Source organism: Chiloscyllium punctatum, chromosome 8 (assembly GCF_047496795.1).
Source record: "Chiloscyllium punctatum isolate Juve2018m chromosome 8, sChiPun1.3, whole genome shotgun sequence".
Classification (NCBI taxonomy): Eukaryota; Metazoa; Chordata; class Chondrichthyes; order Orectolobiformes; family Hemiscylliidae; genus Chiloscyllium; species Chiloscyllium punctatum.
In genome coordinates, this window is record NC_092746.1 from 7,203,374 (window position 1) to 7,227,912 (window position 24,539).

Consider the following 24,539-nt stretch of genomic DNA (forward strand, 5'->3'; position numbering starts at 1 on the left):
TCTTCCCACCTAACGGAAACAATTTCCTAGCATCCACCCTTTCCAAGCCATGTATTATCTTGTACGTCTCTATTAAGTCTCCCCTTAATCTTCTAAACTCCAATGAATACAATCCCAAGATCCTCAGCCATTCCTAATATGTTAGACCTACCATTCCAGGGATCATCCGTGTGAATGTCCGCTGGACACGTTCCAGTGCCAGTATGTCCTTCCTGAGGTGTGGGGACCAAAACTGGACACAGTACTCCAAATGGGGCCTAACCAGAGCTTTATAAAGTCTCAGTAGCACAATGGTGTTTTTATATTCCAACCCACTTGAGATAAGTGACAACATCGCATTCGCTTTCTTAATCACAGACTCAACCTGCATGTTGACCTTTAGAGAATCCTCGACTAGCACTCCCAGATCCCTTTGTACTTTGGTTTTACGAATTTTCTCACCGTTTAGAAAGTAGTCTGTGCTTTTATTCTTTTTTCCAAAGTGCAAGACCTCGCATTTGTTCACGTTGAATTCTATCAGCCATTTCCTGGACCACTCTCCCAAACTGTCTAGATCCTTCTGCAGCCTCCCCACTTCCTCAGTACTACCTGCCTGTCCACCTATCTTCGTATCATCGGCAAACTTCGCTAGAATGCCCCCAGTCCCTTCATCCAGATCATTAATATATAATGCGAACAGCTGTGGCCCCAACACTGAACCCTGTGGGACACCGCTCGTCACCGGCTGCCATTCTGAAAAAGAACCTTTTATCCCAACTCTCTGCCTTCTGTCAGACAGCCAATCCTCAATCCATCCCAGTAGCTCACCTCGAACACCATGGGCCCTCACATTGCTCAGCAGACTCCCGTGAGGCACCTTATCAAAGGCCTTTTGGAAGTCTAGATAGACCACATCCACTGGGTTTCCCTGGTCTAACCTGCTTGTCACCTCTTCAAAGAATACCAACAGGTTTGTCAGGCATGACCTCCCCTTAGTAAATCCATGTTGACTTGTTCTAATCAGACTCTGCTCTTCTAAGAATTTAGAAACCTCATCCTTAATGATGGATTCTAGAATTTTACCAACAACCGAGGTTAGGCTAATTGCCCTATAATTTTCCATCTTTTGTCTTGATCCTTTCTTGAACAATGGGGTTACAACCGCGATCGTCCAATCATCCGGGACTTTCCGTGACTCCAGTGACTCTTGAAAGATCTCAACCAATGCCTCCACTATTTCCTCAGCCACCTCTCTCAGAACTCTAGGATGTATCCCATCCGGGCCAGGAGATTTATCATTTTTAAGACTTTTTAGCTTTTCTAGCACTAGCTCTTTTGTAATGACAACCATACTCCACTCAGCCCCCGACTCCCTTTAATTTTTGGGATATTACTCATGTCTTCCACTGTGAAAACTGACGCAAAGTACTTGTTAAGTTCTCCTGCTATTTCCTTATCTCCCATCACTAGGCTTCCAGCTTCAGTTTGAAGTGACCCAATGTCTACTTTTGTCTGTCGTTTGTTTCTTATGTATTGAAAGAAACTTTTACTATAATTTCTAATATTACTGGCTAGCCTACCTTCATATTTGATCCTCTCCTTTCTTATTACTCTCTGTTATCCTTTGTTTGTTTTTGTAGCCTTCCCAATCTTCCGATTTCCCACTGCTCTTGGCCACTTTACAGGATCTCTCTTTTTCTTTAATACATTTCCTGACTTCCTTTGTCAGCCATGGCTGTCTAATCCCTCCCTGGATAATCTTTCTTTTATTGGGGATGAACCTCTGTACAGTGTCCTTAATTATATCCACAAACTCCTGCCATTTTTGCTCTACTGTCTTCCCTGCAAGCCTCTGCTTCCAGTCTATTTTTGTCAGTTCCTCTCTCGTTACCTCATAATGACCTTTATTTAACTGTAACACCATTACATCCGACTTTGCCTTCTCTTTCAAACTGCAGACTGAACTCTACCATATTATGATCGCTGCTTCTTAAGGGTTCCCTTACTTTAAGATCTTTTATAAAGTCTGGTTCATTGCAAAGCATTAGGTCCAGAATAGCCTGCTCCCTTGTGGACTCCATGACAAGCTGTTCCAAAAAGCCATCCTGTAAGCATTCCATGAATTCCCTTTCTTTGGATCCACTGGCAACATTACTTACCCAGTCCACCTGCATATTGAAGTCTCCCACGATCACCATGACCTTGCCTTTCTGACATGCCTTCTCTATTTTCCGGTACATGTTGCATGCCTGCTCCTGACCACTGTTAGAAGGTCGGTACACAACTCCAATTATGGTTTGATTCCTGCCTTGGGTGACTATTTGTGTGAAGTTTACACTTTCTCTCCATGTCTACATGGGTTTGCTCTGGTTTCCTCCCACAATCCAAAGATGTGCCAGTCAGGTGAATTGGTCATGCTAAATTGCCCATAGTGATAGGTGCATTTATCAGGGGTAAGTATAGGATGGGGGAATGGGTCTGGGTGGATTACTCTTCAGAAGGTCGGTGTGGACTTGTTGGCCTGAAGGGCTTATTTCCATACTGTAGGGAATCTAATCTTTGTGAGCCTGTGCCTTTAATTTTCCTCACCATGCTTGCAAAATGCCCAGCAGCACTTTACTAGCTGTTGAAGTTTTCTGGTTTACTCCTGACACTGACAGCATGTATTAATAATCAGAAGGAAATGAACATTATGTAAATAAGTTGGCCTTATGAAATTCAACATTTACATGGGGATGCTCAAGTTGGCACTAATACAGGTTACACAAGGAGCACAATAACAACCCCAGCTTTTCTTCATTTCTTTAGTCTGGGTAAAGTGCAGCTGCTTCTCTGTGATTTACAATTTCTTTAAGATCCATTCAAACTGGCAAAAAGATACAATATGTATAAAAATACAGATCTCATTGCACCTAAGGTAAGTGCTGTAAAGGCAATAACTCCACTTAGATGTGTTATGAACGTGTAGGTATGTACTGTACTTTTGAGAGAGACTGGAAGCTGGCACAGACTTACAGAGGCACAGAGTGTGCTGAAAGAAATTAAAATGCAACATTTGTCTGGGAAACCAATAGTGCAGATAAGTTGCCATGATACAAAAACAAATTTGATTTGTCAATCAGTTTAAATTATGCCCCAGATACCAAACTCCAATTGATTTTGAGTTTGGTATTTTTATGACATCAAACCAATGAAATGATCCAATGTTTTGGGGTTTAAAACCAGACATTAGAGGGAGAACTGCCAAGAAAACCAACAAATACAAACTGCTAGCTGAATAGCTCTCTGAAAGCTACCTGTTCATATGAAAAACCTGTGAAGCATAATACTGAAGAAAAGACGACAGAGGAAAATCTATAGAGGAAGATACAAGATGATTCAACTGGTTTTGAAATTCGCTTTTTTTTGTAAATCTTATTCAGGGTTTTTATTGGACCAGTATTATAGAGTGGGAGGTAAAATATGGGTTTAAGAGAAATGAGTTATAAATAGTTGTCTAATGTTCTCTTTTGGACTTAAAGAATAAAATTGTTAATTTTTACTTTAAGTAGTGACCTCTGGGATAGTTCTTTGCCTCTCAAAATGTAACACATTATGGCCTGACGTGAGCTTCTCTGTGTTGGGTTTAACTTAGTAGAGGGGTTTACCCCGAGTGTTAAGATTAAATTAAAGAATTTGATTTTAAAAACTCCGATTAAGATTTACAAGAAAATTCAAATTTCAAAACCAGTCAGCTGTTAAATCTTCTCTTTGTACCTTCCTCTGCAGATTTTTCTCTGTCATGTTTTCTTCAATTTTTTGCTCCCCAGGTCTTTCATATGAACAGGTATCTTTCAGAGAGCTATTCAGCTAGCAGTCTATACTTGTTGGTTTTCTTGGCAGCTCTCACCCTAACTGTTCAAAATGTTTGGTTTTATACCCTGAAACATTAAATCATTTCATTGGTTTGATGTCATCAAAACACTAAATTCAAATTTGATTGGATTTTGGTATCTGGGGCATAATTTAAAGCGATTGGCTGAATTTGAATTTGTTTTTGTATCATGGTAACTTTACTGCACTGTTGGTTTCATAGTCAAATGTTACATTTTAAATTCTTTCAGCACACTGTGCCTCTAAGTCCATGTCAGCTTCCAGTGTCTCTTAAAAGGTGCAGTACATACCTATACCTTCACAACAGATGCCCTTAAAACTGAGGATACTATGAGGAGTCATTTGGTATTACAGAATTTGAGTATTGCTGAAAAAATATACATCTTGTCAAACCTGCAATCATCAGGACAATTCGTGGTGACGTCAATTTAGGGAAAAAGATGAGTGCTATTTGGTTCACCCATGAACTCAGATTAGTAAAGGCACTGCCAGTGAGAATGCACAGCTCATGTTGATTGACAGCTAATCCTAACTTTACCAGTTAGCCTTGGTTTGTTTCACTTTTAAACCAGGCAGATTAACTCTGGTCAAGGCATTGCCCTGAGAACGAGCCAGCGAATAGTTGTCACGAATAGAGTTGAAATGAATGCTATGCATAGAAATGTTCTTTCTGTCATAAAGAGGGGTTCCCTGTCTATTGATAGATGTAGCTTCTATTACATGCAAGTGCACTACACTGTGAGCTCAACTGACCATCCTAAACTGGTTATCAAGGTAATTCATTGCATACTCCAGATGGAATAACCTCACAGAGGGCAGGTATCCATCACCGTGTCACATTTACACATGAACAGTCCTGGACTTTAGTACTGCTTCATTCAGTGTCAGCTGCCAGAGTGTCAGCCTCTCTGACACTCCTTTTTTATTTTATTAAACAAATTACAAAACAGTTTACAAAAAACATTTACAGTTGTACACAAGAGACAGCAATTTTACAGAGGAGCAGCAAAGCTAGGCCCCAAACTCTACTGTTCAACCATTTTACAGGGAGAGGAGGTCAAACTTCAAATCCCAGTTCCACATATGACAAGACAGTGACAATGACATTTGTACATTAGACAATACTGTTACATACAAAAGTGCAGACAATACAGACCCAGCTAGCCCCCGTCCCTCCCACCTTCCGACCACTCTAAGGCAGCCCGCCCTTACCCACCTCTTGGGACATTCCCCTTTTTATCTGTCAGCCTGGGTTCCCCGATTGGACCAGATTAATAGCCCCAATCACGGACCACATATTCTATGAGGTCCATAGGGCCAACCATGTTCTAATCACGATACAGGACCATCATAATAATTCCAATTTCAAAATTACAGCTAATGTTGGACACTGGGTTTCACATTTTGCAAGTGCAGGGGTGGTTTGGGCCTGGTCAGTATCTTGCTTGTTCTGAACAGTAGAAGAGATAATGTGTTAGGTCTTATGGCCTATATACTTAGCATCACACTGGTGCTGAAACTCATATATCATATCTTAATTTATGTGATGTGCAGAATGTCTTTCTCTACTTGAAAGTAGCACTGTGTTAGTGGTAAATACTTCAATGTTGCTATTGCATTAGAGCAAATTGAACCAGATAACTTCTCCTGTTGCTCAAAATTTGAAGGTCCTTACTTTCAGGGGGCCAGACACTTTTCAGGACCAAAAGTGTTTTTTTTTGGCTTGCGGGTGCAGAAATCTGCACAATATACAACAATAAATAATCTTATCAGAATAGACATTATTCCACAGGGATAGCTGATGAAGAATAAGCCAAGTAGTTTGTTTCCACATGATAAGTCCTTGTTAGTTCCCTCACCACCTGGTGCACATCCAGTCTCACAAGAGTCTTTCTGGACTCAGTCAGCCTCTAACAAGCAACCTTTGGAAGCAGACATTGCCATGCCTGACTGAGAATGCATTTTGTCTTCATTTTTTTCCCATCACTGCTTCCTCCAAGGGATGGTCAACATTGATTCATTGGTTGGTAATGGTGGAGAAGTTAGTGGATGATCGTGTTTACTTGAACATTAAAGCCTTCTCAGGGCTCAAAAAAAATGTGAAAGAGACGATATTAGATTGGGTGATTGTATGCAATTTTGATACATCACCAGGACTAGATGAGATGTATCTAAGGATATTGAGGGAAGAAAAGACAAATTACAGATTCATGGGTCATACCTTTTCAATCATCCCTTGAAATAGGGGAGGGAGAAGGTGAAAGAGGATTGAAGAATTTTATCTGTTACACTCTGATTTATAAAAGTGTGTGAGGATAAACCCAGAAACTCCTGGCCATTCGGTTCAACTTTGGCGGTAGAAATACCTTCAGAAACATGACTCCAGCTCAAAATTAACAGTTACTTGGTCAAATGTAGAGGAATTAAGGCAAACTAGCATGGATTTGTTAGGGGCAAATCATATTTGACTAAGTTGTCCAGGGGCAGTTTTAGGACTCCTGCTTTTCTTTGTTCACATTAATGGTCTGGACTTCAATTGGTGAACCACGTTGTATTGTGCACTATCTGGTGGACAGTGTTAAACATTAAAAAGACTTCAACAGACTGGGATAAGTGGTGCCAGTGAGAGATGAAACCTAAATATAGAGAAATGTAACATGATGCATTTTTTTTGTAAATATTTTTATGAAGAAAAAGGATTCAAAAGTTTTATAAAATTACAAAATCACTACAAAATAGTGTAAAAACTTTATAATATAATGACAATAACAGGCAACAAACTATTATTCTATTCCACAAATTGCTGAAATGAGAGAGAAGAAAAAACCCTACAAAAACTACAATTCAATAAGTAACTAAAGGAAAAAAAAGAAAAAAAAATTAAATTAAACCAAGTTATACCAAGGTAATTTAAATTATATCTAATTAAGTTACCACACTCAGTGCAATCCAACCAAAGCTCCCCACCACTGGGAGCATTCATAAGCAAATCTGTATTTATTCAGGAATCTTCCCCCCCCCCCCCCCCCCCCCCCCCCGCCCCCAACTTGGCGTCCCCAGACCACCAGACATAATATTCATGACTACACCAAGGCCCTGATCAATATAGCTGACAAGTCTGCATCTATATATATCAGAAAGGACTGTCATGTTAAATAAAACAGTTTTGTTTTCTGGTGCACCATACTCATAAGGAAGTCCAGGGGGATGTGCTCCATAAGTAATCTACACCAGCCTGAAAGTCCAAGGGGATTCTCCAACACCCAGCTCATTAGAATGTTCTTCCTCACACAAAGTGAAAGAATATTAAACAATTTCTTCCCATGCACATCCAAAACGGGAGATTTGGAAGACCGAAGAGGAGTGACTCTGGATCCAATTTAACCTCAGTTTCCAAAACCTCTTCCAAAACACTTGCTAAGGCATCCCAGTACTTGTGAAGCTTGTGGCATGATCACAAACAATGAGAAAGAGTGCCAACATTTTCAATTGGATAGCCTGGGTCCTGTTAAAAATAGAAATCTTCCTGATGTTCTCCCAAATATTCTCCCACATCTCTGACAAGATATGCACGAGTTGGTGGAGCCTCTTCCTAGCTCAGATTAAATATTTTAGATGCATTAGCTTTATGTCTCCCCAAATTTTTTTCTTCTCCTTAATTAACTCATTACACATGATAAAAGAAACTATATTACATTTACCAAGGTGACCATGTGCATACCAAGGAGCTAGTCTGAAAGTCCACCGCCCTGATACCATCTTTGTATCTTCTTAAGGAGTTGACTCAAAGTGAAGTAAACATTTTTGCTACTTGTCATACCAAAGAACCTTTGGAGACCCTGGATTGAATTTGGAAAGGTTAGGAATCCAATAGATTATTTGGAGAATTCATTTTTATTAAGGATGAGCCTTTCTGCTGGTCAGTGCTTCAGGATTGCATAAACTCTGTTCACACTTCTCAAGTGTTTCTCCATTTATCAATATATTGTGCATGATGCATACAACTCTATGAAGACCTTTAGAATATTAGACATAGTCCATTGAAAAATCTCCAGGGCCGAGACAATCCCAAATAGAGTCATAGAGATGTACAGCACGGAAACAGACCCTGCGGTCCAACCTGTCCATGCCGACCAGATATCCCAATCCAATCTAGTCCCACCTGCCAGCACCCGGCCCGTATCCCTCCCAACCTTCCCTATTCATATACCCATCCAAATGCCTCTTAAATGTTGCAATTGTACCAGCCTCCACCACATCCTCTGGCAGTTCATTCCATACATGTACCACCCTCTGCGTGAAAAAGTTGCCCCTTAGGTCTCTTTTATATCTTTCCCCTCTCACCTATGCCCTCTAGTTCTGGACTCAGGGAAAAGACTTTGCCTATTTACCCTATCCATGCCCCTCATAATTTTGTAAACCTCTGTAAGGTCACCCCTCAGCCTCCGACGCTCCAGGGAAAACAGCCCCAGCCTGTTCAGCCTCTTCCCATAGCTCAGATCCTCCAACCCTGGCAACATCCTTGGAAATGCTTTCTGAACCCTTTCTTACAACATTTTTCCGATAGGAAGGAGGCCAGAATTGCACGCAATATTCCAACCAATGTCCTGTACAGCCGTAACATGACCTCTCAACTCCTGTACTCAATGCTCTAACCAATAAAGGAAAGCATACCAAACACCTTCTTCACTATCCTATCTACCTGCGAATCCACTTTCAAGGGAGCTATGAACCTGCACTCCAAGGTCTCTTTGTTCAGCAACACTCCCTAGAACCTTACCATTAAGGTGTATAAGTCCTGCTAAGATTTGCTTTCCCAAAATGCTAAACTGTTGCAAAAAATGTCTCGCAAATTATGTTTTCACAGTCCACAATCTTCACTGTTTTACCAAGGACATCTCCTAAAATCTACAATTTACATTGAGTCATACTTTTGGATAGTTTAGCTAAAAGAATTGTCAAACATATTGACATAGGCAGCATAGGTAAGAGAAGGGTCACAAGACAGGCAGACAGCAACAGCAGGAACGGGTGAGAGACTCCAAAGACAGGCAGATTCCAAGAAACGGGGAACAGTGGTATCACAGGAAAGTTGAGTTGATTGACTGGTAAGTAACTGCTGTTCAGGACAATCTGTAAAATGCTGATATTGAGAAGAATTATTATTTTAAAAATCACCTCACTTGTAATTACTTAAGAGATACTATCAGAAGCGAAGAAAGAAATTAATGATTTCATTGTTTATCTTATCCTTTTGTGGTAAAGTGTACAGATACTACCTTTTAACTTAGCACATTAAGTAATACTGTAGAGAGATCAATCTATTTAATAATCAATAAAACAATGAATTACTTAATTAAGACAATCAAATTAGTAGGGCAGATGATATGTTACAATTGCAAAATTTGATTGCTCCTGGATGTCAACTGAATCCAAGGCAAATACATTTAAAGTGTTTGCAGTTCAAGCAGTTTTCGATCAAGAGTTTGAGCTGGAGGCTGAATTACAGTCACTTCAACACATCTCAGACGTTGGTCACTGAGCAGGGAACAGAGTGCAAATAACAGGAGGTGGAGGGAAGCAGTGCAGGAGCCTCCACCTTTACAACTGTTCCACAAGGTTGAAGTTCATTCACATTCTTCGGATGCAGTGTGGATGAGCTAACTGACCAAAACAACGTGGTACACAAAGCCATTCAATTATGGAGAGCAAAAAGAATGTAGTAGAATAGGCAACAGTACACTGTGAGGGATTCACACTTTCACTGTGAGAAAGAGGGAGAATCCAGAAAGCTGTGCTTCCTGACCAGTGCCACTTCTATCAGATTCAGGCAGAAGCAGAACATACTGTGGGAGAGAAAGAATCCAGGCTTGTGATCCATAGAGATAACAAAAATATAGGTGGGATAGGAAAGAGATTTAGCATAGTTAAATTAAGAAGCTAGGTAGCAAATTTAAAAAGCACAACCTCAAAGATAATAACTTTCACATTATTATGAGATACATGCAAATTGGCACAGGGTAAATCAGATTAAAGAAATGAATTCATGTCCTTTCGGCCAATGTCGGTAGATGTAGGTTCCGGTTTGTGGGCACTGGCACCAGTACTGGGAAAAGTGGGTTCTATAATATTAGGATGGTCTGCACCTGAAATGCATTGGAAACAGTGTTCGATTCAGCCACAGCAATAGGGAGGCAGATAGGGCTTCAAACTAAATAGTGGGCAAAAAAGATTAAAATTGGCATTAATATGAGAAATGATAAACGGACCATGACATGAAGGAAAACAAAGTACAAATCCAAGAGTAAATCAATGGATAAGATTAGAAGATAAAACTAAGGACTTATATCTGAACACATTTAAAATTTGGAACAGATGGACTGGTGCAAATGGAAATAAATATCTGATAGCCATTACAGAAACACAATCACTGGATGACATAGATGGAGATGATGATCTCCTCTTATGGCTGATCATTGTTGCTTCTGAATTTTGATTCACTCACCATCTGAAGGACTTTCTGTTGGGTTGGATCTTTTTGGACAATCATAAATCTGAAAAAGAGACATCAGGAAATCCTATCACAATTCCAGCCATTATGAATTCTGACAAAGTCATCAGTGTCACATTTCTCCTTTAAATCTTTAGAGATCATCAGTTAAGACATGGTTTGATTCCCTTGGATGCTTAACTCAAATTAAATCTGGGTCTTTCAAGATTTGTATTAGTTCTGTGATTGAAGTAAATGTCAAAGACTTTCTGTACTTATTCAAAAGGATCTGCTGCTTCTTTCAGTTCTTGGAGAGCTTTGGCATTATAGTCCCAATTGTGTATACAGTAGAAGTATATTTAATTGTTCAGCTTTTGATTTTCTATCTAATTATCTGTCTGGAAACTATTACTTATTTCAGATATTGCTAGCCCAACTCTGCAATAAAGGCATTTTTGGTAATATTAGTTTTGTTGCTATATCTTCCTAATGTGATTATGTATTGTTTTTTATTAGATTACTTACACAGGGTGGAAACAGGCCCTTCGGCCCAACTAGTCCACACTGACCCTCCAAAGAGCAACCCACCCAGACCCATTCCCCTACATTTACCCCTTCACCTAACACTACGGGCAATTTAGCATGGCCAGTTCACCTAACCTGAAAACCTTTGGGCTGTGGGAGGAAACCGGAGCACCTGAAAGAAACCCACGCAGACACGGGGAGGACATGCAAACTCCACACAGACAGTTGCCTGAGGCGGGAATTGAACCTGGGTCTCTGGCGCTGAGGCAGCAGTGCTAACCACTGTGCCACCCTTAAAAGATTTTTATTTAACAAGAGCAGTAATTCTACTTATTGCCGCTGTGGAAGGCTTTTGCCATGCTGTATGGCTAAAATTGAAGATTCTTGCTTTGACATGGCTAAAGTGGAGAATTTCAAACTCCCTCATATAAAATTAAGGATTTCTATCTTTTTCATGGCCTGCCTGTATAAATCCTGCTGTTCACAGCTTACGTACAACTATGATTAAAGCAGGAATAACTTATTAAATTATTCTCAGCTTTATTGCGGCTCGTATGTAAACGGTCAGCTTAATAAGGAAAATGTGCATACATTTTATGTTGTGACCTATGGGTTGGTGAGTCCAGGTTGACAGTACAAACCTCCAGCCTCAGTCATTACAGGAAGATGGGAGTTTGCAACAGGCTACCTAGCAACATTTAATTGGAAGTGGGAAATTAATAATTGGATAGGGATACATTAAATACACCAGGATTCTTCTGCATTAGTATATCAACATGGCTTTAGTAGTTTCTAAATCTTTTCTGGGCAGGAAAAATGTAAACCTAAACGATTTGCAAAGGATAACCTGGCTTGGGCGAATTGAATTGGCAGAGGGGTTATGGTGAGAGGTAAAAGTTAAAGCTGTAAAAACCAATACCATTCAGGTGGTGGCACAACACTTGGAACTGGAAAAATAGCAACAAACACCAAATGGTGAATCGATGGAGTTAGTGAGAACTCAATCGCAGACAAAGCAGTTTGAACAGCAAAGAGGAATCGGTGTTAAAAGAACTTGAACAAAATAAGTTCTCCAGGTATTAGTAAAATAAAAGAGCAAACGCAATTCAGAGGAAAAAGAATACAAACTTAAGTATTTAGAACTAGGGGAAATGACAGAGAGAGAGAGAGAGAGATAGAATATCAGCTTAAAAGGCTAGAGCTGAAGAGGTCTCTGACTCCAGAGTTCATACTTAAGAGAAAAGGTATGAGTCAAATTCAAGACCAAGTGGGGACATGTTTAATTTTGTTTAAGCCCTCCCAAAATGTAGTGAAAGGGATGCCATAGCACATTTCATTTCTATTGTAAAGATTGCTTAGCAGAGGACATGGCCATTGGCCATACAAAGCAAGTTGCTCGTCAAAGCTTGTGAAATTTACACCTTTCTTTCCAAGGAAGCTTCAATGTCAGCTGGGGGAAATAAAGGGCTATTGTAGTGTATACTATTTGGCCCCTGATATTTAGACAGACATATGAACTGGTCAGGGAGTAGAGTGATATGGAGAAACTTCAGAATATCTGGAAATACTTGTGTAGAACTTAGGAGCACAAAGCAAAATAATTTGAACAGTGAATCTGGGCATTAAAGATAGAGATTATTTATGAAACTGCTGACGGGTTGACTCTCCTGGGGGAATATAAAAACTCATTCCCTCCTATCATATGGCCTTCCACAGAAAAATGGACGGTTGGAGAAGAAAGACAAGGAGCCAAGATGGCTGTGGATCAGTTGGTCACCAAACCACTATGCTCTCAAACCCCACAAGAAATATAGAAAGTGTGAGGGTGAAAAGAAATGCAAGTAGCTAGGGATGAGAAAGGACGACTGGGAAAATCCCAGGATGTCTTCCTCAGGCCAGAAAGGAAAGTACAGAAGGTGGAAGTGATAGAATATAGAATATTAAAGCACTGTAATAGGCCTTTCTGCCCACCATGTCTGTGCTGACCATGGTGCCATACCAAACTAATCCAACCTGCCTGCACATGGTCTGTGTTCCTCTATTCCCTGCCTGTTCATGGGTCTGTCTGAATGCCTCTTAAACATTGTTATTGGGCCTGGTTCTACCACCTTCCCTGGCATCATGTTCCAGTAACCTACCAACCTGTGTCAAAAACTCTCTGTGCACATCTCCTCTAAACTTTTCCCCTCTCAGCTTAAGCCTTTAGTATTTGACATTTCCATCCTGGGAACAACTCTGACTCTCCACCCTTTCAATTTTATCACCCTATGCATGCCTCTCAATATTAAATGCTTCAATTAGGTCACTCCTCAGCATCTGATGATCAAATGAAAACAATCCAAGTTTGTCCAACCTCTCCTTGAAGCTAATCCACTCCACACAAGGCAATATCCTAGCAAATCTCTTTTGCAGTCTCTCCCAAGCCACCACATTCTCCTGATAATGCAAGGATCTTGTATTTGACCTCACACTTGGAAAAATATATCATCTCACACTTGTCTGGATTAAACTCCATCTGCCATTTTTCCTCCCAACTTTCCAACTTCTCTATATCCTGCTGTATCCTCAGACAACCTCCTCACTATCCACAACTCCACCAATTTTCATGTCATTTGCAAACCTGCTAATCAGACCACCTACATTTTCATCTAAGTAATTTTTACAAAGGATGACCCAGCACTTATCCTTGCAGAACAATATTGGTGTTCACTGACCTTCAATCAGAAAAATACCCCTCCACAACTACCCTCTGTCCTCTCTGACCAAGCCAACTTTCAATGCAACTTACCAACTGACCGTGTATCCCACATGACTCAATCTTCTAGATCAGCTTATCAAGGGCAACCTTATCAAATGCTTTAGTAAATTCCATGTAGACAGCATCCACTGCCCTACCCTCAATCATCTTTGTTCCTTTCCCAAAGAACTCAAGCAAGTTTGAGAGACAAAGTCTCCCCTGCACAACATCATGTTGACTGCCCCTAATAAATCTATTCTTTTCCAAAGGTGAGTAAATCCGGTCTCTTCAAATCTTGTCCAAGAAGTTCCCTACCACTGATGGAAAGCTCACTGGCTTAAATTCCAATATTATCCCTGTTGCCCTTCCTACACAAAAGGAAAAACATTGGCTATCTGCCAGTCTTCTCGGACCTCACCTGTGGCTAAAGAGGACACAAAGATCTGTCAAGGCCCCAGCAATCTCTTCCCTCGCTTCCTTCAGCATCCTGAGATAGGCCCTAGGGACTTATCTACCTTGATATTTTTCAAGATAGCCCAACACCACCTCCTTCTGAATATCGATATACCCCTTCCTAATCTTACCAACATTCATGTTCTTCTCCCTGGTGAATATTGATGCAAACTACTCATTAAGGATTTCACCCACATTCTCTGGTATGACACAACACACTTCCTTTGTCCTTGAGTGGACCTGATTTATCATCACATGTAATTAGGTTCAGTGAAAAGTTTTGTTTTGCGAGTAGTACAGAACAGATCATAGCAAACAAGGACCTATAAATCAGAGACAGAGCAAGGCATATACCTAGCCTTTCCCTAGCTACCCTCGTTTCTAATATATGTATAAAATGCTTTGGGATTCGCCTTAATTCTACTTGCCAAGCACATTTCATTGTCCCGTTTAGCCCTCCTAATTCCTTGCTTAAGTTATTTCCTGCTTTCTTTCTATTCTGCAAGTGCCTTGCTTAATTCCAGTTTCCTAAACCTTATTTATGCTTCATTTTCTGTTTTTGACTAAACTTTCAATATCTCTTGGCGTCCAGGGTTCCTGACTCTTGCCATCCTTACCCATCATCCTCACAGATAGTGCTAAACTCTGATCAATTGGCAGGAAGAGCACCCCGACTTTTAACTGTAACAGAGACGGGAATAAGAGCTTCTACAAAGGGGTGGCACAGTGGCTCAGTAGTTAGCACTGCTGCCTCACAGCGCCAGGGACCAGTTTCGATTCCAACCTCGGGCAACCATCTGTGTGGCATTTGCACATTCTCCCCATGCCTGCGTGGGTTTCCTCCGGGTGCTCAGGTTTTTTCCCACAATCCAAAGATGTGCAGGTCAGGTGAATTGGCCATGCTAAATTGCCCACAGTGTTCGGTGGATTAGTCACAGCAGAATGGGTCTGGGTGGGTTACTCTTCAGAGGGTCGGTGTAGACGTGTTGGGCTGAACGGCCTGTTTGTAAACTGTAGAGGATCTAATCTCATCTAATCCAGCTTCAAGACCCCAACAACTGCTGAAAGCAAAAACTAAACATCTTTGTTCTGTGGGAGCTTGACCCCACCCATTGAGGCTGCGTCTATTGTTCCAACTCTCAAAACAAGGCCTCATAGACTGTTACTCTGTTGACTTTGAGCAGACTGCTCAGTACCTCTGTCCCAATCTTCTTTCATTAAAAGGAAAGAGGACAAAATTCACATCTTAAAGCCATAATAACTACCGATTTGTGTATTCTGGCATTCACAGTAACAAAACAGACTGGGAAAGGTGACCCAGCATAACATAAGGGTCTGAATGATCAAATAGCTGTTGTTCAATGAATTAAGTTAATGTCATGCATCTCAACTCCATTTATGCCTTTCTGCCATAGGCATCGATATCATAATCCAGACAAATCATAACCCACAAAAATCTCAATCCCGAAAATTCTGAAGAACCTAACACCAACAGTCTTTTGGGAAGAGAATTTCAGATTGTGACTATCTTTTTTCTGGACTTTTTCCATCTAAATGGCCAAGCATGAATTTTAAGAATGTGCCTGTGCCCCCCCACCACCAGCGCCCCCCCACCCCCCACCACCCACCACACCACCATCTCAATTTCCAGAAATATGGCATAACATTTTCGTGTTTACCCCTATCACATGCTTTAATACTAGGATAATTACGGCTGCAACTCTTTCAAGAAAGATAGAGCAATCAAGTAGAAAATTGATAATGAACGGGCAAATAAATATGAAACATTCCTGTGAAGGAAGAAAATTTTGATCTTCACCAGTAGCCACACTGGAGCTACAGCTAGTGGATGGAAGGATTCACCATTTAAAATGTACATTGAGAAACAAGTTGCAGTTCACACATTTTCACGAAATGGTGTACCCATGAATACTGACAGTGATTCTGTGGACTTGAATTTATATCGATGATTTCTCAATGGTCTTATTCCACTGCTGGGTTTCCAAGTTGAAAATTGATGATGTTGACACAGTAGCAGATAGTGGTGTCATATTATGTACTGCATATTAACAGATGGTGCTGAAGTCTCATTTGGACTACCTGGCCTAAGGTGGAGCGTGCGATCTCTAGTCAAAGGATCTGATGTGCAGATCTTCTTTTCTGACCTTCAACAAAAGGCAAAGGAATATTCTGACCTGGTATTTTAATAAAAACAAAGCTTGCTGCCAACAAGTCTTGAAGATTAAAAAGCTAAAACAAAAATTCAAATAAAGTAAAAGTCAAATTCTTATGTATTGTAAATTGAAATAAAGTGGATTCCTCAACACATTAACTTTGCATAATTTGAAAGGATGTGTCCCTTTGATCATTTGTGTTATTTGGGTCAACAGTGTGCAGAATGTATTCCCAGCCAGAACATTGTGTGCGATGTCAAAACTGACCTATCACGTGTTTTTTTAAACTCAGCCAAAAGATCATGACGACCCACAAAGACGGACATTAATTTCCAGGCCTCAATCATGCATTCCATTCTGACATTACCTGCCATGGCAACTGAAAAACTTATGCTTTCATCTGTTTGAAGTGAAAACATGCCACTTAACTATTCAGCTGAAGCTTGGTTTGAGCAAAGTTTTCACACGCACAAACCTAATATTGAGGGTATGATCATGTTCTTCCTGCAGCAGAGTCCACTTTCTGAAAATGTGGCTCCTGATCTTTTCTTTCTTCATATTTACAGTGAAAAGGAACATAACGTCTGTAGTTAGAACATGGCAATAAACAAATACCTTGCTTTCCTCAATTTTCCTTTTCTAGCTTCTTAGTGGTTGCATAAAGAAAGCACGCATTGATCTCATAATGCACTTCTCATTCGGACAGCTTTAGTTGATGTCTTGCTTTTCTCCAGAACAGGTGATCTGTATCTTGAAGAATGATAAGCAAGGACATCTGACATTCCAAAACTTAAGATGCACCTATTAAAACTTATTTAATGATCATCTCAACTTCCGCTTCAGTCTTTTAGGATGCATGACTGTTTATACTGCCTCAGTGAGGATTCGGTTAAGGACAGGAGCATCTGATACATAGGGGTGGCTGTAGCAGAGGGGTAATGTAATCGGACGAGTAATCCAGAGACTCATTCTAATAGGCTTGGGATCTGGGCTTGAATTTCATGAAGGTAGATGGCAAAATTTGAATTTAATTGATAAATCTGTAATTAAAAGCTAGGCTAATGGGAATGGTGGCACAATCTCTGACAGCACAGACTTGCACCACACTGGCATTGAAAGGTTACAGCAAGGGCTCTTTCCACACATGGTCTGACATATTGTACTAGGCTGCAGCTCATAGCTACTCACTTGCTCTCTTCAAGCTCACTCACTATGACTTGCGCTCATAATCCCTGCCTTGCCTTTGCTTGTCAGCACAGTAGCAAAAACAGGCAGCCTGTCTTGCTGCTAAGCAGTCCTCAGTCCACAGGATGTTCATTTTCAGGTCATAGCAACGTGCGGCACAGAAACAGACCAAATATCCTAAATTAATCTAGTCCCATTTGCCAGCACTTGGAGACATTTCTTGTAATATTAAATCACACTTAGTCATAGAGTCATAGAGATATACAGCTCAGAAACAGACCCTTCTGTCCAACTCGTCCATGCCGACCAGATATCCCAACCCAATCTAGTCCCACCTGTCAGCACTCGGCCCATATCCCTCCAAACCCTTCTTATTCATAGACCCATCCAAATGCCTTTTAAATGTTGTTATTCTACCAGCCTCTACCACTTTCTCTGGCAACACTTCCATACACGCACCACCCTCTGTGTGAAAACGTTGCCCCTTAGGTCTCTTTTATATCTTTTCCCTCTCACCCTAAACCTATGCCCTCTAGGTCTGGACTCCCTCACTCCAGGGAATGACTGTCTATTTATCCTATCCATGCCACTCATGATTTTATAAACCTCTATAAAGTCTTCCCTCAGCCTCTGATGCACCAGGGAAAACAGCCCCAGCCTACTCAACTTGTTAAGTGGCAATGTGCTTTGTCAATCTTACACCTACTCTATGTGCTCGCAGCTCAGGTAGCTGCACACTACATGTACAGCAATCAGGAAACCATATAACCAAGTTGAAAGGAAGCTGTTTTCACTGAAGTCCATGGAGGCACCCTTCAGGCAGGGTGTCCTGGCATAATAAATCAAGGGTTCCTTCTCCTATCAGTCCAGGGTATGGTCAGTTGGGGTGCTTTTGCTCAGAGAGTCTATGTCTCTGTAGTCTGGGGAATGGTTCACTGTCAGTCCAAGGGTAGGACTAATGCAGTCAGATGATGTAGAGACAAATGGCACTGAGCCTTGGCGGTTAGTCTTCAGGACAATGGTCCACAGGCTCTGGGAAGTTGTACAGTATAATTGTGAAGTTGAGCAACAGGTTTTGCAAGGGCGTAAATAATACAGTAAAATATGGCTCCAAAGGGTAGGGGTGGGGGGCTTGTCATCCACATTCAGAAGTATCCTAGATTCAGTGAAGAGACAGTGACTGAACACATTTGGCATGGTCACCTTTTTTTTTAATCACCCGGTCTGACTGGGAAAGATAGGCAGGAGTAAGCAGATGTAAATGGGTTGGATAGGGACACTGGGGAATCGTTAACTCTGGAGTTTACACAGTTGGCCACGAGGAAGGGCATGTGAATGTTTGGGACTCACTGACAAGGCTGGAAGCCAGTGGTAGAGGAGCACCCAATGTCACCTTTCATTGTGCTGGAAATCAGAGGTGCTCAAGTGAGGGAGGATCTGCTGCAAACACAATCAGAGGGCTTTCAAAGGGAGGGAACATGGCTCAAAACTCTCACAGTGTACAGTACGCAGGCTGCATACTTCCTGGACATCCCTCAGCATTGAGCCTGTCTGTGTGAGGTACCTGCCAGGCACCGCCACTGCTGGACAACTCATTGGGCACAAAAGCAGAGCCAAACATTAAGGATGCTAAACAAGGAGGTGCAAAGGTGTCACCAGGACCTAATGCCTGATGTACACACTGCTCCCTGACTTTGAGATGGTGCAGTTGGCTCCCAGCACAGACCTCCAGCTGGGGAAACTTGTGTGGCCATGAGGTGCTGCCAGACTGTGTGACAACATGCTTAGCACCTGCACAGTGGGACTCTCAAACCTATGGAAGTTAACATCAGAAATATCAGTTTATGCATTAATGACCACATAAAAGGGGGAGGCAATGGCCTAATGGTATTGCCATTAGACTATTAATCTAGAAACACAGCTAGCATTGTGGAGTCCCGGGTTTGAAACCCACCACGGCAGCTGGTGGAATTTGATTTTTAAAAAATCTGGAATTAAGAATCTACGATAGTCGGAAAAACCCATCTGGCTCACTAATGAACTTCATTATTACCCTTCAGAGAAGAAAATCTGCCACCCTCACCTGGTCTGGCCTACATTGACTCCAGACCCACAGTAATATGGTTGACTCAACTGCCCTCTGAAATGGCCTAACAAGCCATTCAATTGTATCAAATACCATGAAGTCTTAAGAAAGAAATACACCTAGAGGGATCACCTAGCATGGACCTAGACACCAGAATGGACAACAGCAGAAACAACCCTGGCAATCCTGCAATGTCCTCCTTACTAACTTCTTAGGGTTTGTGCCAAACTTGGACAAGGTATGTCACAGACTGGTCAAGCAGCAACCTGACATAGTCTGTCAGAAATGATTTTGAGAGTATGACTATCCCCAGATGCCACCATCACCATCCCTGAACGCAGTCTGTCTCATCAGCAGTGGAGGCATAGCTGTATACAGTCAGGAGCGAGTAGGCCTTGGAGTCCTCAATATTGATGCCCGACCCCAGGAAATCTCCAGGTTCTAGGTTAAACTGGGGCATGGAATCCCCCTGCTGATCACCACATACCATTCTTACTCGGCTGATGGATCAGTATTCCTCCATTTTCAACACTACTTGGATGAAGCACCGAGGGTGACAAGGGCACAATGTACTCTGGGTGGGGAATTTCAATATCTACCAACAAGTATGGCTCAGTGGCAGCGCTACTGAATCGAGCTAAAGGACGTAACTGCTCGACTGGGTCTGCAGATAGTGAGGGAACCACAAGAGGGAAAACACACGACCTCTTCCTTACTGAGCTGCCAGCTACAGATACATCTATCTATGACACCATCAGTAAAAGTGACCACCACATAGTCCTTGTGAAGATTAAGTTGGGCCTGCACACCGAGAATACCTTCCATGTTCTGTGACTCTATCACTGTGCTACATGGGACAGACTTCAGGCGGATTGAGCACCTCAAGACTGAGCAACCATGAGGCACTGTGGGCCTTTAACACAGCAGAATTATACTCCAAACTCATGGCCCTGAATATTCCCCACTCAATCATTACCATCAAGCCAGGGGAGCAATCCTATTCAATGGAGAGTGCAGGAGGGCATGCCAGGAGCAACACCAGGCATACCTGAACATGAAGCCACCAAACAGGAGCACTGGCATGCCAAACAGCAGAAATGGTTGACAGAGCTAAGTGATCCCAGAACCAACGGATCAGATCGAAGCTATGCAGTCCTGCCACACAGTCATGAATGGTGGCAGACAATTAAACAACTCACCAGAGAAGGTGGCTTCACAAATATTCTTATCCTCAATGATGGAAGAGCCCAGCACATCAAAAGAAAAGGCTGAAGATTTAACAGCAATTTTCAGCCAGAAGTGTCGAGTGGATGATCCATCTTGGCCTCATCCAGTGGTTCGAGCATTACAGATACCAGTCTTCAGCCAATTCTGTTCACTCCATGTGATATCCAGAAACAGCTGGAGGTACTGGATACTGCAAAGACAAGGGGCCCTGACAATGTTCCGGCAAGAGTACTGATGATTTGTGCTCCAGAACCTGCCACTCCCCTAGCCAAGCTGTTCCAGTACAGCTACAACACGGACATCTCCCCGACAATGCAGAAAGTTACCCAGGTATATCATGTACGCAAAATGCAGGACAAAACAAACCCAGCTAATTATTGCCCCACTGTCTACTCTTAATCATTAAAGAGATGGAAGGGGTCATCAATAGTGCCAGCAAGTGATGCCCAGTTTACATTCTGCCAGGGTCACTCTTCTCCTGACCTCATTACAGCCTTGGTTCACGTGAATTCCAGAGGGGAGGTGGAAGTGACAGCCCTTGACATCAAGGCTGCATTTGACTGAGTATGGAAGCACGGAGCCCTGGAATCAATGGGTATCGGGCGGGGGAGGGGGGCAAACTCTCTGCTGCTTGGAGTCATACCTGGCACCTAGGAAGGTGGTTGCGGCTGTTGGGGTTTAATCGCCTAATCTCCAAGACATCTCTGCAGAAGCTCCTCAGGGTAGTGTCCTTGGCCGAACCATCTTCAGTTGTTTCATCAATCATCTTCCTTCCATCGTGAGGTCAGGAGTGGGATGTTTGCCAATGATTACACAAATTTTCAGCATCATTCGCAACTCCTCAGACACTGAAGAAGTCCATATTCAAATGCAACAAGATCCAGACAAAATTCAGACTTGGGCAGAGAAGTGGCAAATAACATTCATGCCACACAAATGCCAGGCAATGACCATCTCCAATCTAATCACCGCCCTTTGACATCAATTGTGTCCCCATCACTGACTCTCCCACTATCAACATCCTTGGGGTTATCAACTAGAAATTCAACCAAACTCAGTACATCAGCATAGTGGCTAGAGAAGCTGGTCAAAGGGCTCGGAGTACTGCAGAGGTTAACTCATCTCCTGACTCCCCACAGCCAGTCTACCATCTACAAGGCATAAGTCAGGAATGTGATAGAATACTCTCCACTTGCCTGGATGAGTGCAGCTCCAATAACACTTTGGAGTTTGACATGATCCAGGACAAAGCAGCCTCATTTGATGAGCACCACATCCACAAACCACCACCATCCATGCGCAGTAGCAGCAGCAGCAATAGCAATGTGTACTATCCACAAGATGTACTGCAAAAATTCACCAAAGATCCTCAGATAGCATCTTCCAAATACACAACCAATTCTATCAAGAAGGACAAGTGCAGCAGATATATGGGAACACCGTCATCCACAAATTCCACTCTAAGCCACTCATCATTCTGACTTGGAAATGTATTGCCATTCGTTCACCATCACTGGGTCAACATTGTGGAATTCCCTCCCTAGTATCATTGCAGGTCAATGTAAAGTTGTGGACTGAAGTAGTTTCAGAAGACAGCTCACCACCACCTTCTCAAGATGAACAATGGACAGGCAGCAAATACTGGTCAGCCAGCAATATCTGTGCCTGGGTGGATTTAAAAAAAATACAAGTCTTTTCAAGTGCGCGACCAAAATGCCCACAATAGGTTTTCATCTTCCAGCCACTTCCACTAAATCTTAACGCAGCTGCTGATTGCACAGCTTGGGCGGAGGGAACCTGCTCTGTGCTTAACTCTGAGGGACACGTATCTCACTGGACCAGATATGTTGAGGTCTTCTTACGAGACAAGTTCACAGTCTTTGCCTTCAACTTGAAAATGTTAGAGAGGAACACGTAGGATGGAGATAGAGGATCCAGCCAGCTCTGTAGTGTCCTTAATAGAGACCGCAGGGCGTCCATGTGTTTGAGGTTCTGGGTCCAGCTGGGTGCCTCCTAGCACTGGCACATCTTCTTGTGAGGACAGGTCACCTGGACTGGGATCCAGGTTCCTCAACTCCTTGCACCTGTATTGATGACCACTAGGTGGAGCAAGGGAGCACAAGTTTGTGCGCCTGAATATGCTGGTTTGACTTCCCCGTCTGTTCCGCAAGGCAGACACATGCTCCCAGGATTCATTGGACTGCTGCAGTTTCTGGGCAAAGAGGGCCATTGCTGTTCCACCTTGCGCATATGGATTAATTCCCTGATTGCGAATGTCATTTGGTCATCTCCTGTCAGAGGCTCAGCCGCTGCCTGGTCCCTAGCAGTCCAGTTGCCAGGACTATTTCTTCCCTAGCCAACTGTACAGCTGTCTCTGTGGTTTTTACCAGATTGTTCTACAGAGTCTGTGTCAGGTTTCCCCTGAGCTCAGGTAATTTCTCCCACTGTTGTCCTACTCTAACCAAAAAAAGTTCTGTACGCCAATTGGTAAGGTGACTTTTTCTTAGTTTTTCAGGAGTCTCATTGGAAACTTAGAACAGTGGGAGTGGAGGTTAGGGCCATTTAATGTTCCTCCTGCAGTATGAGGGAGGTAAGGGTTACCACTAGTGTCCCTGCTGACTTCATCTGCGGGAACTGCACCTAACTCCAGCTCCTCGAAAACTGCGTTCGGGAACTGGAGCTGGATGAACTTTGGATCATTCGGGAGGCAGAGGTGTTATTGAGAGGAGTTACAGGGAGGTAGTCACACCTCAGGTAAAAGCAGCAGGTAGCTGGGTTACTGCCAGGGGTCAGAAAGGGAACCGGCAGGCAGGGCAGGGATGCCATGTGCCGTTCCCCTCAAAAAGTTTTGGATACTGTGGGGGGGGGGGGGGGGGGGTGGGAGAACAACTTACGGTAAGCAATTGGGAAGAGGAGCAGAGCATTATTCATTGGGGACTCCATAATTAGGGAGACAGATAGGAGATTCTGTGAGAACAAGAGAGACTCGCATTTGGTGTGTTGCCTCCCAGGTGCCAGGGTTTGTGATGTCTCTGATTGTGTTTTCGGGGGGGGGAAGGTGTGCAGCCCCAAGCTGTGGTCCACATAGGCACCGATGACAGGTAGGAAGAGAGATGGGGATTTATAGCAGAAATTCAGGGGGCTAGGGTGGAAGCTTAGAGCTAGAACAGAGTTGTTATCTCTGGTTTGTTGCCTGCGCCACACGCAAGTGAAGCGAGGAGTAGGAAGAGAGAGGAGCTGAACATGTGGCTACAGGAATGGTGCAGTAGGGAGGGCTCTTTCTGGGGGAAGTGGGACCTCTACAAACAGGATGGTCTTCACCTGAACCAGATGGGTACCAATATCCTGGAGGGGAATTTTGCTAATGCTCTTCAGGTGATTTAAACTAATTCAGCGGGGGAATGGGTATCGAAATTGTAGTTCGAGTATACGGGAGGTTGAGAGCAGTGAAGTCAGAACTAAGATTTCAAGATCGCAAGAAGTTGGTTTGAATTGAGTCTACTTCAACAGAAACATCCGGAAGAAGGTGGGTGAACTGGCAGCATGGGTTGGTATCTAGGATTTTGATGTTGTGGCCATTTCAGAGACATGACTAGAGGAGGGACAGGAATGTTTTTTGCAGGTTCCGTGATTTAGATGTTTCAGTAAGAACAGAGAAAATGGTAAAAGAGGGAGTGGTGTGGCATTGTTAGTCAAGGACAGTATTACAGTAGCAGAAAAGACAGTAGAGGAGTCCTCAAACGAGGTAGTATGAGCTGAGGTTAGAAACAGAAAAGGAAAGGTTACCCTGTTGGGTGTTCTCTATAGGCC

General features: G+C 42.6%; 1 protein-coding gene across 5 annotated transcripts in view; it reads right to left on the reverse strand.

The window, feature by feature from the left end:
* Positions 1-24,539, reverse strand: part of LOC140480360 (apoptosis regulator Bcl-2-like) — a 274,492-nt gene that overhangs the window by 83,664 nt on the left and 166,289 nt on the right. For 2 of the 5 annotated variants that reach the window (XM_072575122.1, XM_072575125.1), the window contains exon 3: positions 10,358-10,406. In XM_072575122.1, the coding sequence (XP_072431223.1) occupies positions 10,358-10,406 (49 nt within the window). Of the gene's footprint in view, positions 1-6,956; positions 8,996-9,663; positions 9,699-10,043; positions 10,064-10,357; positions 10,407-24,539 lie in introns of those variants that run through there. The other 3 variants (XM_072575124.1, XM_072575123.1, XM_072575126.1) reach the window with 3 other exon arrangements.